This window comes from Centrocercus urophasianus, unplaced genomic scaffold, assembly GCF_019232065.1.
Source record: "Centrocercus urophasianus isolate 14NV4802_14NV808 unplaced genomic scaffold, USGS_Curo_1.0 seq_12, whole genome shotgun sequence".
In the NCBI taxonomy this organism is placed as follows: Eukaryota; Metazoa; Chordata; class Aves; order Galliformes; family Phasianidae; genus Centrocercus; species Centrocercus urophasianus.
In genome coordinates, this window is record NW_024884364.1 from 30,709,571 (window position 1) to 30,734,039 (window position 24,469).

General features: G+C 40.3%; 1 protein-coding gene and 1 long non-coding RNA gene across 2 annotated transcripts in view; one reads left to right on the plus strand and one right to left on the minus strand.

Moving 5' to 3' along the window:
• VPS26C (VPS26 endosomal protein sorting factor C) overlaps window positions 1-4,186 on the minus strand; it is a 17,248-nt gene extending 13,062 nt beyond the window's left edge. The window contains exon 1 of the mRNA XM_042810670.1: window positions 4,042-4,186. Coding sequence (XP_042666604.1) covers window positions 4,042-4,098 — 57 coding nt within the window. The 5' untranslated portion in view covers window positions 4,099-4,186. The remainder of the gene's footprint in view (window positions 1-4,041) is intronic.
• Window positions 4,187-4,308: 122 nt separating this feature from the next.
• Window positions 4,309-22,735, plus strand: LOC122155967. The gene is made up of 3 exons (XR_006167347.1): window positions 4,309-4,378; window positions 13,686-13,919; window positions 20,967-22,735. It is a non-coding gene; the product is annotated as an uncharacterized LOC122155967 (long non-coding RNA).
• The last annotated feature ends 1,734 nt before the right edge of the window (window positions 22,736-24,469 follow it).

Sequence of the window (24,469 nt, forward strand, 5' to 3'; positions counted from 1 at the left end):
GGGGGGGGGGGATGGAGAGGAGGGGGAAAAGGGGGAAGTCTCCTGAACACTGATCTTCTGTTCCTAGTTGCTGCAGTAAGCCTTATTTTGGTATAACAAAACTGGCCATTAAGATCTATTTTCTTTTTGTTCTTAAATCCCCAACCACTTCTCTCTTGCCCCCTAACAATCCTATTACTCTTTTTGCTCCAAGAAATGGTGAATGTGCTGTTCTTTACCTCCAGTTTAAGGCACTTGTTTCAACCAAGCTTACTCAAATTGAACTCTGGAAAAAAATAAAGGTCTTTGTTTGCTTATTTTCTCCAGTTTCTGATGATCATAAACAATGAACATAGAAACGGCTCACCAATTACCACAGCAAGTTTTTTGTTTTTAAAGCAGCAATTTGTTGCCATGCACAACTATTTTATAAATGTTATGTCTGCTTTCTCCCAGTTAAAAAAAAACAATTCACATAGAAGAAAAGAAGAATTAAAAATAACAGTTATTGCCAAGATACTGCCTTGCACTAGAAAATAAAAATAAATAAAAAATAGGAGAAGAGATTTCAACTTGGCAAGAAAGACTGTTTTGTAATGATGAAAAATGCTCAGACTCAACTGGATTTAATATAACCAAGGTCACTGTACCAGGATGAAAAGAAACCTGACCTAATCCAAGACAGCAGGGAACAGTAATTTGAAGATTGAACCATACGGCTATTTCAGCACTAAGGAGAAATGCAGAGGTCTCGGCCTTATGGAGAAAGCCTACAGAAAACCACACGTACCACTCTAACCTTATAAAAAGCAAAAAATGAGAAGTTACTCAGATGTTATTAATTTTCCTGGCCAACCATTTATTTCAGACACACACATTCTTCTCTCACCAGCCTTCTCTTATATACTTTGAACAATATTTTCACCTAACAAGAATAGAAAAGAGTTGTGCAATAACATTAAAGTTCACAAACATTTATCTTTAAGCATTTCCCTCTAGAAGTTTTTTTTATGTAAACTCTCACACCCTCAGGGCCTTCATTAACGTGGAATTTACTACTACGAGAACCTCTGAACTTGTTAAATATGGGTCTCTCTCATATCTGTTTCCTCTCACCGCTTCCCGTTGGAGGTAACACAGAAATACAGCAAATTCTTTCAGGAGACCGAGATGCTGAATGGCATACACTCAACAGATCCAGAGATGAGAAAGATTTCACGCATTGTCACAGAACAGAAAACTGGAGCTCAAATGGAAGAATCAGCAGCCATTGCCACTTCTTTGGTCTATGAGGACCTAGAAGCACAAGCTGAAATTCCTCAGGCTTCTCTTCATCCACACAACTTTATCTGTTTTGTCCAGTTTCCTGCTCTCTTGGAGCTGTTCCACTCTGTGCAGACTCCATTCTATAGGCCACCCACTGCTTCTTAAAATAAGAAAGAGATCTCATTAGGCATCACTTCATCGATTGCGTGAAATCAGGGAAAACCCACAGACTTGCTTTGAAAGTCACATACTTTCAAAGGCTTAGTGTTGAAATCATAACCAACGTAAGGTGTATAATCAATGAATATTCAGATGTTATAATTATGAAATAAACAAGAGAGCTTGGTTAAGCAGTTATTATATCAAAAATAGAATAAATAGGAGTGCTTACCCTTGTCCTGGGCTTGCTATGAAACTCCAAAGGAGTGATCTCCTAAAAGAGATCCTTCCCCACTGGTAGCCAGCTCTTAAATGGGTCTAGGATAGGTGCAGCCATGCTCCACCCCTTTCAACAGCAAAGGTGAATTACCTTCATCTAAATTGTGCTCCCAGGGCTGACTCATTGCTTGCCTCAGGTGATCAATCAGAGGTTCAGGCTGTGATTCAACAGTTTCCATATAGTGAGAAGATGATAGAAAAGGTAACTACACTATTACAAGCCTACACCATTTAGATGGGTGTTAAAGTCAAAATGACCCTCAGAAGTTATAAAATCACCAAGAGACATGTATTAAATTAAACACACCAGAATACTACATATCAGCTCTCAGAGCAAATATTTCATACCTACTTAGGAGTGCAAGCAGGCTGTCTTTAAAGCAGTCCGCTAAAAAAAAAAAAACAACACCAAAAAAACTCACCAAACAATTTTATGATGCGCACAAAAACAAGCACCAGGAACATTAATGGTCCCTTAACTATCCATCTGCTTAATTGTGCAAAAGTATTTACCTACACAGACAAACGTTTTCATGCTTTAATCAGAGCTATCTCATAAACTTCACAGAACTGAAAGTTAGGGCGTCTCGCTGTCACCTTTTCCTACACATCCAGCACAAGTCCATTCTGATACTGATTGTTACACACACCGTGTTACACTCTATTTGAGAAGCCATTCATAAGAAAACAAAAACGGGATATCCGATTCAACAGATTTTGTTCTTATATATATTTAAGAGTCACTCTTTCCAAATTCTAGCCATTGCCCTCCTCTGGCTCACCAAGCAACACCATCACTGCAAGAAAGGCAGCAGACACTGAACGGCTGTGAAAGAGAGTTGCACTGTGAAGTGATGCTGTAATAATCATGGTTTCAGGCAAATTACGATTTCAAAAGCTTTGTGCTATTATCTTCCAATAGGCCTAACCACTGTACAATGTGAACATCACTGGATTTGATACTCTCCAGAGGTCCCTTCTAATGCCTACAAACTGTGATTCTGTTACCATCTTCTTACATATCCAAATGCAGTTTTAAATGAGCTTGGAAAACAAAATCTCAATTCAAGCCCCAGTATCTCCACTGCCCTCATATAAGTAGCAAGACATCTATATTGGGATGAGCTATGGTTTTCACCACAGGAATCCCCTCATTTTCGAGTAGCATTGATGAAAGCATTTTTTGAGACGAAAGTTGTCCTAGACTGAAGGTATTATTAGCATAGCTGATGTCAGCAAAGCATACAACAATCAGTACATTTCTAAAAAAAAACAACCCTAAAGCTGCACGTGTTCCATGCCTAATTCAGGAGAGATTTGTGATGCCTTCCAATGCCTACGAAATTACCATCAAAAATTCATACTGTACTCCTAACACACAGCTCACTGCCATTTCACATCATTCAAATCTCAGAATTCCAGACGTCATTAATGAACTAAAACTATAAACCTCCTCACATGGAGTTTGAGTGACAGTAAACATTCCACACAGATCTACTAATGGTAAGAATCTTACTTAATTTCAGCTTGAAGATAGAAGAAATATCCCTTTTCTTGTACTAAGATCAGTCCTGTTTGGTATGATACAAAAGCAAGCCTAGCAGGGAAACTAAAAAGAAACACAGCAATAAAATAACATGCATCAGCAAAATAATGAGAAGGTGAGAAACAGAGAAGAGCATTTACCACCAAAACATCACACCCAAAGGGATGTGTTGTTCACAGAATGACAGCTCAGCTTTATGGATGCTGCTGTCTCAGTGGTTCGACAACTGCAGAGCAGATGTTCCATAACCTTCCATTCAAAACTGTTTAAAGCAGATTCCCAGCATTAAAAGCATTCAGTAAGCAGAAACATGGTTAGATGCTGTATGAGACAAACTGCTATCACAGAACCACTAAGGTTAGAAAAGACCACTAAGATCACTGAGTGCAGCCCACCCTCTCCATGCCCACGTCCCTCAGTGCCACATCCACACGGCTTCTGAACACCTCCAGGGACACCTCCAGGGACGGTGACTGCACCACCTCCCTGGGCAGCCTGTGCCACTGCCTCACTGCTCTTGCTGAGGAGAAATTCTTCCTAATACCCAACCAAAACCTCCCTGGTACAACTTGAGGCCATTCCCTCTCGTCCTATTGCTGTTACATGGCAGAAGAGGCCAACCCCACGTCAGCACGTCCTCTTTTCAGGTGGCTGTAAAGGAGTGAAGCCAACTGCTCTCAAAGGGAATGAAAAAAAGACTGCAAAAGTCACAGCATTTTTCAAGTAGCTGCAAAAGTTAAACTACACAGAATCACTTTACCACATACAACAACTACATTAGTGTAAATTAGTGTACCAACAACAGCACTCACCCCGCAGCGGTACACCTTGTTGGCCCGCTTGATCTTGATGTCCAGCGCCGTGCCCATCGCGCCCTGACGGGACGGGAGCGGCCCCTGCGGGAGGAAACCCACTCCCGTCACTGGCTTCCGCCCGCGGCGCTTGAGGCAGCTGGCGCCGCCAACATCCGGGGCTCCGTAGCGTCATCCCTCAGCTCGTGATTCTGCTTCCCTCCCCGCCCCTCCCCCGCTTCCTGGCACGGGGAGCGGCCCTAACGGTCGGGCTCGGCGCGGCCTGGGCGGGCTTTCCCGTGCGCAGCCGTTGTGCTGCCCGCCTCGGCGGGAACCGGGCGGGGGAGGAGAGAGGAAGGTCAGTGCTCAGCGTAATGCTTAACTGCATTACGCCGAAGGGAATTACAGTCTTAAGGAAAACATAAAGAGCTTGTAAATAAATACAAAAGGGCTGGAGTTGTCTCCGTTACAGTTACACGTACGACTCAGCACATTGCATTTCATAATGTGTGCAGGCTGCGCTCTGAAAGTTGTCAGCAATTTGTTTTATGAATTTAAGTAAGGCAATGCCTTGTAAAATATCAAGTGAGAAAATCTGTCAAAACAAAGACAAAAAATCTGAAGTAGAAAAATACCTGGTGGATTCACTTCAACTAATGAAGTGATTTGTCTGCCTCCACCTTGCACTGGTGCGGCCTCACCTTGGGTACTGCGTGCAGTTCTTGGCACCGCAGTACAAACAGGCCATAAAGCTGTTAGAGGGCATCCAAAGAGGGCTATAAAAATGGGGAAGGGTCTGAGGGAAAAGTGTACCAAGAGTAGCTGAGGCCGCTCGCTGTGCTCAGCGCAGAGCAGAGGAGCTGAGGGGAGGCCTGATGGCGGCTGCAGCTCCTCACAGGGAGCGGAGGGGCAGCGCTGAGCTCTGCTCTGTGTGACAGCGACAGGGCCCGAGGGAACGGCATGGAGCTGCGTCAGGGGAGGGCAGCTGGGGGCCAGGGAAAGGGGCTGCACCACAGGGCGGTGGGCACAGCCCTGATTGCTGGAGTTCAATGAAAGTTTGGACAATGCTCTCAGAAGTAGGGTTTGAATTTTGGGTGGTCCCTTGTGGAGGCCAGAGCTGGACTTGGTGATCCTTATGGTTCCCTTCCAACTGAGGATGTTCAATGCCTCTAATGCATGTGGCCATGTGTCAGCTCTGAGGGAAATGATTAAAACTCCCACAGATACGGAGCACAGGTGGTTAACTCTTGCAATTTCACTGGGTCCAGGACTCAGCCACCAATGTTATGTCCAAATCTACAAAGTGTGAATCCAAAGCATTCAGCTGAGATGTGGCAAATGCAGACCTTACCAGCCTCAGAGACACAACACCATTCTTTCCTCGTCCTACATGATGGGACCTTTTTCATTCACTCTTAAACAATTTCGTTGGTGGCAGGGGTGGAGGGGAGATGGGATCATATGTTTACAGAATATCCTGAGCTGGAAGGGACCAACAAGGGTCCACAATTCCAGCTCCTGGCTCCACACAGCACCACCTAAAATTCCAACCCTATGTCTGAGAGTGTCCAAATGCTCCCTCAACTCCATCAGCTCAGTGCTGTGACCACTGCTCTGGGGAGGCAGCTATGGTGAGCAGGCTTTACAGTGAATAACATGGATGTAGTGCATAGGTGGAAGGTAAAGACATTTGTCTGCAGTCTTGTCTTCCAATAAGGCTTTAGGTGGCCTGGAATAGAGTCATGGAATTGTTTCATTGGTGATATTGTGAATCCTTGAAGTCTAAATGCTAGGGCTGGTTTTCATCACCTGAGCTTACTAATTAGTATTATTTATTGCTATTCGCAGTGAAAATTGATAAATAATTTTTTGAGAGTGGCATTTGAAAATGAATAAGCATTCCAAGAATTCTGGAGTTATCTTTATTTTAATTTTATTGCCTTAGTATAAATATTTGTCCTTTTTTAGTTATTGGTATTTAGAAGATACATTTTCTTAGCTTCAAATAGCTCAAAAAATAAATACAAGTCCGGAGGTACCATGTCCTAGCAACAGCATGCAGAGATCATTCCTGAGCACGAATGGGCTCCAGAAATGGCAGGAGGGAAGCACTCAAGTGACATGAAGAACTCCAAGTTCTGTCTTTAGCTTTCTCAGCCATGTGAAGCCAAGAAGATGATTCTAGCCTGTCCCCTCTCACTCCTGTGCACACTTCAGTGCTAAAAGTGATGCTGTATTAAGGAAGAAGACCGCCAAAACACTATGCCATCTGTGCTGCTTAAGTACTTATGGAAAGCTTGGCCAAACAAACAAACAAAACCCTACAAAACAGTGCACAGTCATAATTAGCAGCATCTTTTGTTCTGGAGAAAGAGCAGAGACTGCTGCCATTAAACATTCTGCAGAGAGTGTTTCAAAGACAGAATCTAAGTGCTAAGAGAAAGGAATATTTAGTTACAAAGGATTAGTACTGTGCTTCATAGCTAGTCCCTGTTGCTAGTCACTTTGCAACAGGTATAAAGGAACTTATTTTTTCTATTTATTTTTTACCCCAACAAAGAAGAACTGAAAAGAGTATTTGCCCAGATAGTGCAGTCGTCTTCAGAGTATGTAGATTCTCTGCCATTGCTTTCACAATCAAGTATTTATTATCCTTAGGAAACGCTTGAAGGGACTTCAGTTACTTATTTCTAGGAACTGAGGTCTCACGTCCAGAAAAAGCTCCTGTTGGTACAAGCTGTAGTTGCCCTCCTGCCTAGCAACACTGATCATCACAAACAAATCCGTCTGGAGCACCCTGGCTCCCAATGCAGCAGTGTCCAAATACGGTCTCTGTATCAATAGTTCAGCAAGCTTTCTTTGTGCAGTTCTTCTTGCCAGCGTTGATGATAGCTTCTTCTTGACTGCAGTCTTTGATTCAAGATATATTCTGTTGGAGTAGTAGGCTGGTAGCTAAAATAGATCTGCAGATGCGGTCATCAGTGTTTCTAAATGTGTGGACTGAGTTAATACTAGTTAGAACATTTAGAGATGCTTTGGCCAGTTTGGAGACAAATACCATCCTCATCTCCTCAATTCACGTTTCCAAAATATGAAATCAATTTTTAATGTTTTTATTTATATATATAATGCTTTTAATTGTCCTTTCTCCTTTTAACCAGTTTTATTCACAGATTAGAAAAAAAAAAAGGGTTCATCATAGTCTAATCCAGCACTTTAAGGGGAAGATTGTGAGTCCCCAGGTGATCATTTCTTACATTATTTGTTTCTGTCATGCTACTAGTTACAGCCATAACTATGTTTATTCATAAGAACTGATCTCTTCTGATTGATCAAAGTCATAAATTTTCTCTACCAAATACATTATTTACCTCATAGGGAATTATTTTGAAAATTTCAGCAAAATGACAAACAGTTTAAGCTTTAGAGCAAAGGCTTGAAATTTGGCAGGGAGTCTTCTCATTGTCAGGGGATGCTTCTTCTGTCCACTTGAAAAATCCATTCCAAATTTGGAGAAATGATGAGACTGAAAATTTTAGGCTTTGTTCAGCCAATGGGAGGTACTTCATAGCATTGCAGCTTTATACACACCAACCACCTCCAGTCTGGAAGTGCAGGAGTGATGAAATGGGAGTAAGGGGTAGTGGGCTACGTGAAGGATTATTGCAGCATACAGGCTCTGGGCCAGGGCACCTCTCAATATTCCTTGGGTGTCAGCCAGCACTCCTGGTGCCTGGCACAAAGCAAGTGCCCTCCTGAGGGCAGGTCTTGCCACATGAAGGTGACAGCTGGTATTGTCCACAGTCAACTTAAGCAGCAGTGGTCCATGATGGGGATAAAGACATTTTTGTCCAAGGGATGAATGTGGGAATCACTGCTGTTCCATGTAGCAGAATCTGGGAGGGTTTTTTGTTGCTTCCCTCAGTTTCTAAGTATTCATAGGTACTAGTAAGACTTCAGAGTGAAAGAATGATAGGTTTGGTCATAATAAAGTTAAGGTTACTCTGCAGACTTCAGGTGCTCTCCGTGTATGCATTTCAATGAAAAAATCATACTAAATATTTCTGTTCCTCATAGTAGCTCTTTTATTTCCCTTCCCACTATTTTTTTATACATAGTTATATTTAGGAGATAGGATTTGATTTAGGAATGTAGAGGATACTGTCACAAGACAGCTCTTTATTACTTAATTCATACCATTGTTACTGATGTTGGTTCATGCAATGCTGCATTCAGCTACAAGAATAAGATTAAATATTTATTTTTATTGTTTATTCCTGTTTTTTTTTTGCTTTTTTTTTCCCCCCACAAAGAACTAGGGTACATATTTTGCTTTAATTCATATTGGATATAATTGTACTTGCAGAATGAGCCAAATGCAAACTTGAGTTTGAACTTCTGTCACTGTTTTTAAATTTTGTTGACCCTGAACAGGGAATGAACTAGGAGATCTCTTGTACAAGTTGAACCTAAACTGAAAATAAATGAAAAAATACATTAAATTCAGTAGAATGGCACATGCATTTATTTTAATTTACCTTAAAATATTATTTTAAGAAATATGTTTAAATTGTTCAGAATAGTCAGATTTCTTTTTTTGTCTCAACACAAGGCTGAAATTTACGCATTAATATGTATCACATTACTGCATTTGTAACTTGAAATAAGCAAAATATAACTGCCTTTGCCTAGAGAACAGCAATTTACTTAAGGAATTCAGTGGAAGAAGTTGTGCAGGTAATATGAAATCATATCTGAAAGTTCACTACTTGTCATCACAAGAATATAGAACACACACTGCTGAGGGAGATTATTAAGGGTAATAAAAGAGTTATTATAAATATTCATTCATTGAATAATTTTTAATTGCTTTATGGAAGCATATGCTTGACAAGCCAAAAAGAAATGAGACCTCAGGAGTGGAAAAGACATTCTAAGTAACACAAAAGTGCTGTACCTGATCCACTAAACAACATGGAGCATATTTAAATTCATTATCTTTGGTGCAGAAATCATGCCAAAGCCCCTCATCGCATCACATAAGTGTTTGGTAGGGCTCTTGAATGCTTCAGAAACAAGGAAGATAATGAAAAAGAAAAATCTCTATCCCACATAGGAGCATTAAATACACATTATATCTGAACCACATTTTCAGAAATGCTTCTCACTGCACAGAAAGTTATTTTTCTTTTAAAATTATCCTTTAAGATTTATCAGGCTTAGAAGAACCGTGCGGGATATAGACAAGGAAAGGTTGGAGAAGGCTAGTCAATGAAACTTAGTTGAAGAAGAGTCCGTATAGAAGATACTAAAGAAAGCCAGATAATACATAAAGACAAAAAAAAAAGTAAGAAAAAAAAAAGTGCTCATAGACTAGCAAACAATAGCCATAAAGTTGAAGGAGGTATGTGTACATACATTGTACTTATCAGTTCGAGGGCCTTACTCAGCTATTAGGAAGCAAAAAACATGAGATTCTGTGCTGTTGAAATCTTCAGAGCAATTTTGTGAGAACTGCAGTTGGCAGCATGATGAGAACTCCTCTACAAGGGGTAAAAACATTGCACACTGATTGGTCACAGGAAATGTGGGGGTACTTGTTGTGTCAGGAGGCAAAGCAGTGCTGGAAGCTGAGCTGTTGAAAAAACAGGAAATAGTTAAACACAGTTAATTCCATAAACAGGATAATATTTGGTTATGAATCCTGAAGGCTTTTAAGAACCAAGTAACATTTTTTCCACCAAAATGCATCATTTTTAACAGAATTGCCACAGATTAAATGCGATTAGCTTGTTTAAAAAAAAGGGCTAGAACTGAGTGAAGATTGCACCAAGCTTTACACTTCTCTCAAAAGTGTTAGGAAACACAGAAAATGACATTATGGAACATTGGGGGGGGGGGCGGCAAACAGACAACCAACAGTGCATAAATCGAAACAAGTTTTTATGTCTGACTGAGACATTCAATTGCTTTTTTTTTGTTGTTTTTGAAAGAGTCTCGTAGGTAAAGTAAATAGTGTCAGGCAATAAGACTTTATAATATAGAATAAGATAGCAAGCTTTAGAAATAAATTATATATATATCTTGTAGTGCAAAACATTAATAATGGGTTTTGAGAAATTCTGTACAGTGATGCAATGTTTTTATCTCAGAATAAAAGAGATATTGTTTTTTTCCTGATTTTTAAGTTGACAGTTATTAATTATAAAAGTAGCAGCTCTGACATTCACCCAGATTCTTTTCATTATTTCCTTTGCACACATTTTTTTTGGAGGATTTGTCCTGTGTGGAGCCAGAAGTTGGACTCAATGATCCTCATGGGTCCCTTCCAACTCAGGATATTCTACAACTCTACAACTCTCATCCACGATCACTAAACATTGTAAAGTTGTTGCTCAGTGTATACCTGGGAGCTGGATATTCCCTAACTCTCTGTGATGTGTTTTCCAACAAGTTTCATGGAGATAACAGGATTTTGGATCAATCAACTCATTAGTTTGATCTGGCTTTGTAATTTTGTTTATTAAGCCCACTGCTTTGATCAGATTACCATCATTTTCCCAGGAAACAAGCACGTGTTCTTGCTAATAATCCAGTATAAACCTCACATTTTACATCAGCTTTTATAATCAACAACTTTTGCATAGTTACGTTTTGTAGTGGCCTCAAAGGAGACTTGTATGTCACAGAACTTTTTCATTTTTTAAGAAAACTTGGTGTGACACTAGAAAAAGTAACAGAAATCGGTATCAGTAACTGATATCAATAACCTTGACTGTTAACATTTTTACTGTGATTTAGTTTTTTAAACTTCAAATGTAAAATCATGTTTATGGGTTTGTTTTTATTCAGTTATCTTTCCTTCTGCAATTGGAAAGGATTACATAAACTCAATGCCAGTGACTGGATATTCACAGCCATACTCTTTTACTCTTCTCATACTCTATTGGTGGACTGTGGAACTACCTAAGATAATAAATAGATTTTTTTTTAGCTTTCTTCTTGTAAATTAAAAATAACACTACGGAACTTGTTCCCTGAAATGGCTTTTTCCTTTCATGTGTTATAGCTACAAAGGCAATGAGATATCATTGCAAAATGTTGAGCAATGGCATGCCTTTTTAATGGCATATTTTTCTTAGTGTTTGGATGGCAGTAATTTTAAAATGGGGTAATGGACAGCACAGAAACTATACTTCTTAAAGTACAGATGGGTTCATAGCTTCTGTTACATCAGTAGCACAAAGGAAATTTAAAAAATGAGCTTGCAGAATGATTTGCAAGGCCGTGAGGAAACTAAACACAACACAGAAAACCCAAGCCCTCTCCCATCAGGTGTCTGAAGCTTTCCACAGGGCCTGTAGACCATGAACTACATTCGTGTTTTTGCATCTGTTTTCACAGTGCAAGGGCTTAGACAAACTCATGCCAGCACTTTTCATTATGAGGAATTCAGCAGATTTACCTCAAATTTAAATGTGGGGCAGAAGATGTTAGGGAAAAAACAAATAAGTGAGACACTGTGGGGACCAGATGGCCTCCCATGCTAGAGCTCTAAGAGGAATGAGGCATCTGAGAGTTGAAGTACTGAAGTGAGTGGCTCTGTTTTAAAACTCCTTTCCCTGGTAACTCAGTAGGGAATGTGCCAGCCAATTTCAGAAATGACTCCAGTGAAGTTGCAAGCAGCTATATAGAAGTAAGTTTGGTGTGCTGTCTGTCTGGACAAATAATCACAGAATCACAGAATGGCCAGGGTTGGAAGGGACTTCAAGGATCATGAATCTCCAATGCCCCTGCCACATGCAGGGCCACCAACCTCCCCATTTAATACCAGACCAGGTTGCTCAGGGCCCCATCCAACCTGGCTTTGAGCACCTCCAGAGATGGGGCATCCACAACCTCTCTGGGCAGCCTGTTCCAGCACATCACCACTCTTTCTGTAAAGAACTTCCCCCGACATCCAACCTAAATCTTCCCTCCCTCAACTTAAAACCATTTCCCCTTGTCCTGCTAAGTATTATCTGTATTATAAGTATTATCTGTCCTTAACAGAATCAATGGACGCACATATAAATAGAACATATTGAGGAAGACACAGCACAGCTTTTGTTACATTACCTCACATGTTGCAGATCTATAATTCTTTGGTAGAGTTAACATGTGTGGACAAGGAGAGCTCCTGTTTAAGGGCTATAGGATTCCCAGTGGCAATGGCAATGAGATCCCTAGACAAAGCTTCATTAAAAAAAAGAGAAAAGCAAAGGAAAAAAAAAAAAAAAAAGCCTTTATGCAATAAGAAGAAAAGGGAATGGATAAAAAAATGGCTAGAAGACAGGAAGCAGAATTAAAACAGAAATAAAGGTTAGCTTTCACAGAAGAGGAAGATCACAAGAGGAGTCTGCAGGGACCTGTGCTGTGACTTGTGGTACTTAATGTATTCATAAATGATCTGGAAAAAGAGAGTGAGCAGTGAGGTATCATAGATTGCTAACGATATTAAGCTATTCAGGTAAAGGAAAGTTAGAGGACAAATTGTGATGAAGTTAAAGTGGCTGTGAAGAACTGAAGAGCTATAGAAAGACTTTACAAGACTGAGTGACTGGATAATAAAACGACAGATAAAATGTGACATAGTTAAATGCAAAGTAGTGCACATGGGAAAAAAAATTATATATACAGTTGTGGACTATAAGCTGATTCTCCACTCACAAAAGAGATCTTTGGGTTCTGATGAATATTTCTCTGAAAGTATCTACTCAGTGTTCCCCTGTGTGCAGAGAAAGTAAATCAAATAGCTGAAATAATTAAGAGTGGAACAGAGAACACTGTAATACATCCACCTCCGTATCAATCCATAGTACACCGTGCATTGAGTAGTATGTTCAGTCCCTTTCCTTACATCTCAAAAAGGGCATAATAGAGCTGGGAATGATTCAGAAAAGGTTTGATAAGGACAACTGAAGAAACATAATGGTTCTGCATGAGACATACCTAAAGGCTCTTCAGTCTGAAAGACAGATGACTGAGGAGAGACATGACAGAGGTCTATAAAATCACCAGTCATAGAGAAAGGATGAATGTGGAGACACTGTTACTGTTTTTCCAAAACAAGTTCAAAGGATATTAATGGAATTGTTAGGAAATATGCTCAAAACAAAAAAGAAGAATTCTTCACAGGATATTAAGCTGCGGAATTCTTTGCTGAAAAATACTATAAGATGTTGCAAGATGTTAAAGGTGTAGGAGTTAAAACCCAACAAATTAACAGAAGAAAATTCCACTAAATGTAAGGAAGAAACATTATTCACACTGCAGAAGCCTCCAAACCACAAATCAGTGGACACTGGAGTGCTTGGGGACAACACATGTACCTTACTCTTACGCTAGATATGCTCTATTGCTGTTGCTGGAAACCAGATAGTAAACTAGATGAGTTTAAAGTTCACAGTATAGCAGTTCGTCATGCACATACCACAGAAAAGATTCAGACACCACAAGATTTACCATTATGAAACGATTCAGAGTCATGAAGGATTAGGAGAAACACTGATAGCTTCTGGAAGAAAAGAATCTTAATCCATAGAGCAGAAAAAAATAGTGTCAAAAGCAGTTAAGCAGTTAAAGTCAGCCACCCACGTGTAATAACTAACACTGTGTCTTTGCAGGAAAGGAACTCTGGTGTCTGTGGGTTCTGCTGGTCATCTCTGGGACAGTTGTTGGCTCCAAAGTCGTGCCACTCTGCAGGGGAAGAGAATTAACTTTGAAGGCAAGAATAAGAAAGAAAGAATACATGGCAGAAGAAAGGCTATCACTTTGTAGGACAGGAGGCCACTTCAACATCCTTCTCCAGAGAGAAATGGAAGATCTCCATGGATTGTTCAAAACATTGTATTATTCAGGTGGGCACTGCCATTATGAGAAACAGAAAAGACAGGAGTGCAACTGTGGGAGGCAAAAATGCAAGAGGGTGCATGAATGTTGCATGACTAAGAGAAAGGAGATGTAATTTCCTCCCTTTGTATTTGCATACACAGAACTTCTTTTAGATGTATGGTAGAATATGGTAGAATATTATGATTCAGCCTAAATTTAAGCCTTTCTATTCAGCTGCATGAAGGTGGCTTGAAGGCTGACTGTACAGGAAATGTTCATCTTACCTCCGCTGTTTGCACATTCTCCAGATTCTAATGCTTGCTGCTTTGAACTGTATTAGCTAAAGTTGTAGTTGAATGTTCTTCTTTATCTTCTTTTTTCATCACTTAAAAATCTTTTCACAGTAAAGCTTTGTGTATTTTGTTTCAACTCAAAAGTTACTGAGAATCTTAAGGGAAAACATTTTTTACTTACATAACATGTAGGAAAATATATTTCCACGAGCCTCTGACTCAAATGTCACACAAACATAATGCAAAATAATAAATTTGGAATCTAAGTCTGAAAAAAATAAATAAATTTAGTATTTTGGTGGTGCAAGTATTTAAAATTGAAATATCCATATTGACGCAGAAAAAAACCACTATTCACTCCAGGTGACATATAGCAAAAATTGTTTGTAGAGCTATATGAGCACTGAGCTGCTACAATACTGATGGCTCTCACTGCGAAGTTCCCTCACACAGCTTAGCAATGGCCTTAAAGAACTTTTGGTTTTAACTGTTAAAACTATAATTGACATTTCTGTTGCAAGTGCTGTGCCATTTTGGAGGTGGTAACTCCAGAATTCTATCCAAGAGGGGACTGGAAAGGTGACTGTATTTAGATTAGGCTGCTAAACTGTGATCCGTTACCACACATATATAAACTCTATATCAGACAACAGATCTTGACACTTGAATAGGAATATGGCTAATTTACAAATAATTTTATTTGAAGTAATGTAATTCTATTAAGTAATTCTATTAGCCATAACAGGAAACATTTAAAAGAAGGGGTATTTTGTGCATCATATCAGAACTACAAGTTGCTTCTGTTGGTTCTGAAGGAGCAGAGACTTCTCACGTGTTCTCTCCAAACTAAGTGTGGCTCAGTCACTACACAATTTTGTGATACAGTGGTAAGCTGTTGCTGAAAGCCCTGTTTTCTACAGTTTGTGATACTCTGTTGGGAAAAAGAACTACAAATGCCTGGAAACTTTCCCTAGTTCTGAAGAAACTTTCATGCTTTTTTTCTTTTCTTCTGTAGACGTGTACAGTGACACTTGTGTGTTGGGTGTAACAAAACTGTGTACTGTCTCTTTGGCTAAGCAGTAGATGAGGCCTAGAGCTATCTGGGATTTGGGCAAGAATTAACAACACTGAGCTGGGTTATTTACCGTAATTTATTATACACTGATCTTATTGCTCTAAAAAGCCACATGAAAAGGACAACAAAAAGTTCCTGCTTGTGAAAAACTAGGATTGGAATAATTTTGCAGTTCTCAACTCTTTAAACTGGCATTTTGTCTGCAGTTGCTTGTAAGTGTCCAAAACTGAAATATTACCTTTCCCAAACTAACCCCAACCTCTCCCGATTCCTTTCCTCTCCCTCTCAAAAATGGGAAAACAAACAAACAAAAAATCAAGCCTGAAGGAACACCCGGAATCCAAAATTTCTTCCAAGCCGTTGAAGGTTGGCAAAACTACAAACAATGGAAAACAAACAAACAAACAAGGATTAGCTGGTTGTTTGCCTCAGCCTGAATGTTCTGGAGAGAAAGAAAAAAAAAATGCCAGAAAGGTTTCAGCCCTTTCTCATGATGAAGTTAGAAGGACATATGTATATTATTTTAAATTTCTGTAAAATCCTAAGTCTATTAACTGAAAACACTGAAAACAGCTCTTAATATAGGTGCTGCCCTGATGTGAGAGAATTGTTCTGTTCCTTTCCCATCACGGGTGCTCAAGGCTCTGAACACCATGCACACAAGTACAGCGTGCCCAAGACATGTGACGTAATGCACATGTGCAGACGATGGCTCTGTAGCACACACACAGAGTTTGGTCTCAGTGATTACATGACGTACACAAATCGATTACATTCAGTGTCAGGCTTATTGAACCCATGGGAAACAGGGACTCGGTTCTCGTGCCAGGGCTTAAGGAGACTCAACCCTTCCTATTATCCTCCTGTGGTCGAAATGATGAAAGCCTGAAGAATCATGGTTGTCTGTGCACTGTAGGAACTTTACACTGATAAATTCCCAACTTCCTTCTCCAAATAATAAGGCAGTGGGCTAACTGGCATTACTTGTTCCAGCATTTGGTGGCATCTAAACTCTGCGCATCTACAGGGAGAACATTTCTTTTGTCTCTTTAGCATTTCTGCTGCTGTGAAATATATTAGGTTGAACATGGAAGGATAAGAAGTAGGGTTACTTTGGGCAAGAGGATAGGTACAAATAGGAGAAGAAATATCTCTGGAGTGTAGGCCAGATGATACAGGAGTTTCAGCAAAAGAAGTAATAGTGAGATTAGCCTCGAGCCTCTTGCTGCTCTTGCTATGCTTGCCGGATTACTTCTATCAGTCCTTGCTTTTACATCTTAGATACAGTCTATGGTATTTTGCACTATTAGGACTCTGCCTAATTTAATAACGAGCATATAATTCTCAATTCTGAGTCAGACCCAGAAGTATACTGTTCAAAATGACTATGTGGGCTGGTATAAAACAGCAAGTTAACTATGGCAAAGGCCACAAGCTTCTAGTGGCTTCTCTCGTATGAGCTCCCACACGGAAAGCAAGGCCTAATCATGCCTTCACTTCAGGTAGAGACAATCAGAGGTAGGGAGGTACCTGCCTTTTTAGGGCTGTCTGTTGAGCCAAGATCAACAGATGTTGTGCTAATAGCACGCTGGGCCACTTCCCACAGCACAGCTCAAGTGTGACATCTTATTTTGTCTGCTTGAGCATTTGACCAGGTTAGCCAGCTTTTTGGTGCAGCTGTGAGGTGCATGTTGTTCTATTTGGTGGCCACAACCATTAACCCAGCAATTAAGAGTAGCATTTAGAACAGCTAAGTACTAGGAAGGAAGAGTTAACAATTATAAAATAGAAGACCTAAGTAACATGGTAGTCTGTGCTCCTTTTCATGTACAAAATAAAAGAGCACACTCTGCCCATTCTGGATATAAAGTACTGGTGTATCTAAGCACTGGTTTTGTGTGTCTCTCACAATTGGCTCTGTGTAATTAACATTTTATTAAATGACTGTGAATATATGAAGGCTGCTCTGAAACTAATGCCTCCTATTTTATTATGTTGGCCCATGATGTCAGAGGAGCATGTTGGTGGTGAGGCAGTAGAGGTTGAACCTTCCCACCAATATTCCATTACATTTAGTTTCCATGTGACAGAGGCAGCAGAGGGGCAATCTGTCTAAACGGTGTCAAACATGGAAGTGTGTATGAATCAAAGATGTTTGCTAGAATGTCTTCATGTGGAGAAGATGGAACTCGGTGATATTCATCAACACCTGCTGAACGTTTATGGAGATCAAACAGTGATATGAGCACAGTGAGGGGTGGGTGGTATGCTTCAGCAGTGCTGACAGTGACAGTAGGTCACTTCTGCTGGTGCAGATTTTCACAAGCATGGCATACAGGCTCTTGTTCAACACTGGCAAAAATGTAAAGCTAGGCAGAAAAAATAGTATTCTATAGCTGGGAATCTGCTCTATCAAACAATAGTATTGTGCTCTTTGTATCTGCTGCAGTTTCCATGGAAATAAGTAGGAGGCATTACTTCTGGAGCAACCTACATATTCTAGTTCTTCAGAAGAAGTATTCAGACTTCTAAGTGTCAAATATGGGTTTTACATTGAATAGTGGTGTACCTAGAATAAACTTAAAAAATGAGTTACATTATCTTTTACATTGATTTATATAGATATATATATATTAATTGTATTTATATTATATTACTGCAGACTCATCTTGATTAATGCAAGATAAAGTTGTGTAAAAAAACCCAACTTTTAAATAAATGTCTTTGTGAGTTCTTCTGCAGTGGGATTTTGAAGTAACCTTTCACAAGTTAGTTTAGACACTGAATTTTCTATGTGCTTTCCATTTATCTTTATTATAATTTCTAAATTTGAATTAAATTTCAATTAAATTATGTTCTGCCTGAAATTTTGCTACAGAAGTCCAGTCTCACATAACTTTGTAATATCTTACAAAAAAAACCAACAACCCACTGTCGATTATATGCAAAACTTGGTTGAGGCTTACTGTGACAAACTGTTCTATGACACGTAGGTTGGAAGGGTGAAAAAATGGATCTGAGGTAGTTTTTTTAGCTTTTGTTTTTCATGACTGAATTTTATATATCAAGAGATAAAGTTTATGTGCTACAAGCATAACTGTTATGTGCTAAAGCTTATAAACTTGATGATGTGTGCACTCATAAGCATGATATTCTGTGCATTCATAAACTTGATAGGCCTTACGCATAAAGATATCTGGATTTATGCTAATTTTATTCTCCAGAAGGGAAAGAATTTATGAGCAGTGCACTTAACACAGAATGCAGAAGCAGAGATGTAGTTTTGTGCAATCAGTGTCATAGTAAGAGAGAAGGGAGCGCCTCTTCAGATAAAGGTGAGCTGAACAGGATCAGTACTATTCACACGTGTGACAGAAGTAACAGTAGAGGGGCTAAGATGGGCTAGATGCCAACATGCAGCGTTGGACAGATATTTAAAGTAAAGCTAAGATTTTATGCAGCAATGTACTCCAAACATGTTGATGCTAATAACACTTTACCATTTTTAGGCAATCAGTAGCTACGACTTTGTTGGTGTGTAAACATATCCTAAACAAATCCATGTGACTACACGAGTTCCAAATAGCTGGAGAATGCTAGCCTTCTAGTCATACATATTGTGTTGTCAGAGACCTACTCAATATGCAAAGCCTGGAACTGACCTTAATAAAAAAACATGTGATCCTGCAGAGGAAAAACTTCTGCCCAGGTATCTGTTCTGTAATGCTCATGGGCCAATTTTTAGCCAGAATATATTGTCAAAATCTGGTTGATCTCAGGTTTTCTCATGCTGATTTGAATGCAATTCAAGCCACTTTTTCATAGAATCATAGAATTGCTCAGGTTGGAAAAGACCTCACATCAAGTCCAATTGCAATCTAACCATAATACTCTAACAACTTTTTGCGAAAGTTTTTTTCTCAAACACATCTGTACTAAATAAATGAACCATCAGACCTCTTGACTTCAGGTGATGAGGAAAGAACATGCATCAGCCCAGGTTTGTTTCTGGTGGGCTGCAGTCCTTGCAGGTTTTTGTCATTTCCTGAGACTGAAAGCAATCATTTGTTCAACTTTTTTTTCCTCTTCTCATACTGGAAGTACAACTGGCTGGTAACTGCACATCACAGTCCCAGCACAAGGAAATTTAGGATGGAAGTCACTAAAATTGACACGAGGACAGACAATCCCGTAGCCATTTTAAGAAGAGTAGGGATGGAAAACTCTCTAGAGAACAGTCATAGAGAATAATAGAACCATAGAATCGTTAAGGCTGGAAAAGACCTCAAAGATCCCCCAGTCCAACCACCAGCCCACCCCCCCCACGCCCACTGCCCACGTCCCTCAGTGCCACATCCACACGGCTCCTGAACACCTCAGGGACGGTGACTGCACCACCTCCCTGGGCAGCCTGTGCCACTGCAGCACCGTTCTTGCTGAGAAGAAATGGTTCCTAATATTCACCAGAACCTCCCCTTGCACAACTTGTAACTATTCCTTCCCATCCTATCACTGGGTGAAGAGGCTGACCTCCACCTCACTACAACCTCCTTTCAAGTGAGTGAAGGGAGCCCCTGAGGCTTCTCATATCAGCATACCTTACTGCAAACCATCTGGTGAACTTGTGGACTCATCCCCTCACTCTTGTACCTTCAGAGAGAACTGAGACCTGACTTGTCTACATGGAGAGCAGACTGGCTGACCTGCTTGCACAGGATTGTTTGCATGATGTTATTCTTCCCATGCCAGTCTCAGATTAGTGCCCCCATGCGTGTTTCCCCCACAGATGCTTGTGACATTCCGCCCTCACCAGACTGTCACAGCCAGCCTGCGGAACTTTCAGAAGGAATACTTATGGGATATCCTCATAGCAGCAGAAAAACCCTGCCCAGCAGCCGATCCGCTATTTTAGTAACTCCATTCTGGCAGGACTGTCTCTGTGGGACTTGACACCACAGGCCTGGTTGGCCTCACTACTGGCATGCAGTAGTGATCATGAGGTGGGCCAGAGCATTCACAGCATAAGGTCAACATCAATCCTGCTTGTCTTGCCAGTTTCCCTGGAATAACTTGCTGAGGTGAAACTGCAGGCCCCTAAAAAGCATGCCCTACAAAAAAAAGAAAAAAAATAGGAGTGTTGGCCCACGTAGCAATTAGCCTACATTTGTGATGCCACAGAATATGCTCCAGGGCCAAAAGAGTGTGGCTAGACAAGGAACTGATTCTGAAACATATGTTATAGGAAAATAATGTATACACAGCTGAGTTATTTTACACGCATAGTAAAAAGAACAAATTCATTTCATTCTGGTTTTATAAGGCTGAGTTAACTTCTTGATCGGTCCCTTAGCCCATCCCTCATCATAATTTTTTAACTCCTAGTAAGATCACAGATTCACAGATGACTCTTCTGGCAGAGATCTCACATAAGAGAAACACAAAGTTAGTATTTGGTGAGATGATTGATCCTGGTCAGTGAGTTAATAATTTTTCACTATCAGAAAAGCTGAACCACAGTCTTAATTGTTAATGCTCCAGGTTGGTGTGCCAACTGGCCAAACTACACCCATAAACTCTGAATAAATCCTAGTTCACAGTCACCTTTGCTCAAAAGGGTCACATGCTGAAGCTTTGGGGTCATTTAGATGTGAGTGAAGTGTTATGATTAAATTAACTGAATGTCTTTTGTGTGTTTCCAAACACAGGGAAAACACATTCCTCTAGAAGCTGGAAATTGAAGATGCAGAGGAATTCCTAGATGGGACATACTTGAGACTGTGTCACTTGACTTTCAAAATTATTAAAGAATCACAGTTCTTCAAATTTCCTGATTTTGATGGAAAACTCTCCTGCACTCATACAAATTTATGCATCATGGAAAGTGGTTTCAAGAGAAGTTATATGGTACAACTTTAAATTACACTTTTTCTCTGCAGTAACACAGCCTCTTTCCTAGAGGCTTTTACCCCAAGATTCCATTGTCTTGGGGAAGAACTTTGAAACTGGAGTGAGAACTTACCATATTTAGAAAAGAGATCTCCAGCCTGCCTCTTTACAGAGTGAGAAAAGCAAGGAATACCTAACAACCATTCAAGAGAATATCAGAGAAAATTCAAGGAGCTACACAATGTGTTTTTTTTTTCTTTTTTTTTTTTTTTCAGCAAGCCTCATCCTGCAGCAACAGCAGCAATTCCAGGACCTTCTGGTCCAGAGGCGTGCCAACCTACACAACATGCAGTACTCACTGTCAATCCAAACCCTGTGCTATCAAAGCCAGGCTCTGGTGATGACTCAAAAGCATATCTATCTGCATTCAGATAAGTTACTATGGCAACCTCTCTGGCCTAAAAAGAGATGGACCACATTAGTTACTTAGCAGCACCTTTTTGACAGGCGAAACACAAGCTGCTCATTCCAGATGATGGTTTGATTTAGAATTAAGTCTGTCTGAGCGCTGCTGTGGAGTTCTCTGAAGTGCTAATGATGTAACCCAGAGAGAAGATCTTCTTTTGGGACTCAACTTCAGACTGCGGCCTAAAGGGACTGAGCTATATGGTGGCTTTGCCTGAGAAACACAAGTTAACAGAACAGCTGACAATCTTTTTCCCACATTCTGAAGAAATTCTTTCTGAAGATCTTCTAAGCGCGGTCGGCTGGGCTAAGACACTCTTGCAGAAGATGTGTAGGATACCAAGGATTACTTGAGTTGCTGCTGGCACAAAACATCTTCTAGATTGAAGTACATATTCAAAGTACAAATAATAAACCCTGCAGAAGTCGGAGTTCCCATGACTGATATGAAGGAAGCCTGGAGTTCTAACAGAAATGCATGCATTCCAAATGAAAAACTGCATGGTGTGAGGGCTCTTTAAGTTTTGGATTAGGGAATGAAGACTTCCAGAGACTAGGTTGGAGAGGAAAATGGACCCCTCAATGAATCAAGACTGAAAAGAGAAAAAGTTGGACATATTACCCATAATCATATTCCACTATCAGGAACCACTATGTGGTTAAAAAACAAACTAAAAACAAAGCACATCCATAGTCCAAAGCAGGAGAAAGATATGGAACCAGGCCATTAATATACCAAGCAACTTCTATAGACTTGGGAAGTACTCAGCTCCCTAACTAGGAAAACTTTTTCACCCCAGAAACAATAGAAATAGTCTTACTGATACAATGGTTGTTCAGAAGTCCACATAGATGTCTGCTGACATAGCTATACTGCTTTAAGCCTATGGCGGAATGCTTGGTTGAATAACTAAAACGCAATCTTAATATACTAGTTGTTTGAGTAGGGTAATGAAGCCCTGGTAATCCATACAAAGTGAGGAAGGTTTTGAAATCACTTGTTGCTTCCAACTTTTGTGAATCAAGATAGGCAAATCTGGCATTGCATGTAGACTAGTAGACTGTACCCATAAGCAGAGGCAAACAAATGAAGTAACAAATAAAAAAGCAGAACTGGTGGCTAGAGAGAGCTCCATGTAGTCCATCCATTAACAGTACGTGTCACTTGACTTTCAAAATCATTAAAGAATCACAGTTCTCCAGCCAGTTCATGTTAGTCCACCACTTTAGTACTGTTTCCTAAATAATAGTGTCAACTACCAGAAACAACTATAAAACAAGTAGACCTAACAGATCTTTACTAAACTTTACTAAGTACAAGCTTCAAAGCATGAGAAAAATGTAATTTTCACCAATTCACTGATCTCCCTTCTATTTCCTTGATAAAAGGGAGAGTAAATAGAAACATGAATATTTATTTGTGACTTTACATTCATGTTTGTGCCATATCATATGGTTCTTTCTTTGGATGATAATGTATGCATTTTTTTCTCCCTAGTAGCAATAAGTCATCAGTCTGGCAAACCCTCATTGCTACAGCATACTTTCTGTGACAGTCCTGCACCTACAGGAACTTTTGTATCCTCTGAGTTCCACTTGCAACCATTTCTGCACTGGTCCTCAGTCTTCTCTGTTGGCAGCATAGATGCAAGTGCATGCCAGCAAAACAGAGGAAGAGAGGAAGGATTGTATTTCTCAGCATGTTGAAAGACAGGCAGAAGGAGAGGTGGAATAGTCACTATATTTGACTCTAAGGTACATTTCTGTCCCATTAGGATACTGTAATTCAGCATTTTGGATGTTGCACACTGTGTTCACTTAGTTCACCTACTGAACTAAGAAAACTTTTATATTGCTGTGCTTTCTTCTACATCTATTCTGTTTGTCATGTATGTTGTAAATTATTTTCTCTCTCAAATCTTATTCCTCCCTGTTCTCTACGTGTTTTATTTATTGTAGTTCTTTTCAACCTCAAATATTGAGCTTTCTGGTGCAGTTTGTCTTTTGGGAAGAGAAATCCAACCAGGTATTCCTTATGAGCCCATCATCTTATTCTTAAGAAACATAACGCAAAATCCTGTTTTAAAGTGTGACAGTGAAACACCAGCCTTTCTCTTCTAGCTTAGGGTATTCTGTCATTCTACAAACTGCATTTGTAAAGCCATGAGGTATTTTGGTGATGTAATACTTGGCTGCTGCTATACCTATCTGCCTATCTCTGGCCATTTATTGCCACCTTCTCTGCTGCAAGAAAAAACTTTAAGGTAGTAATAAAAGCTAAGGGAACAGGTATCAGCAACGTGCCCTCATTTTCTCAAGGAGGCTGTCTGGAAGCTAAAAAAAACCAAAACTGTCACAGGTTAGAACTAAAATGTATAGGCCATCCTTTACTTTCTGATCTTTGTGAGCACTCCAGAAACAAATGAAAAACCAACAAACCAAACCCCAGCGCATGTTTAGGGCGGCTGTGTGCAACAGCCCATACGGAAGCACGAAATGGGGAGGTTAGTGGCCCTGCATGTGGCAGGGGGGTTGGAGATTCATGATCCTTGCTCCTGATCCTGGAGGTCCCTCCTAACCTGGCCATTCTGTGATTCTGTAAAGCAGCCTTCCCTCAGGAACCCGTGACTCCCTTCACAAAGCGCACGGCAGAGCCAGCTCCTCAGCGCCTTTCATGTGAGAGGAACAGGTATTTTTTTAAGCGGGAACGAGCTCTGCCTGCCCGAGCCCTACCAACCCGACCCGCCGGGGGGCGCCACAACCCGCGCCCCCTCCGCGCTGCCGGCGGCCCCTGCAGGCTGGGGAGGCGCCACCATTGTGGCGGGCTGCGTCTCCTCAGCCGACCACCACCTCTCCC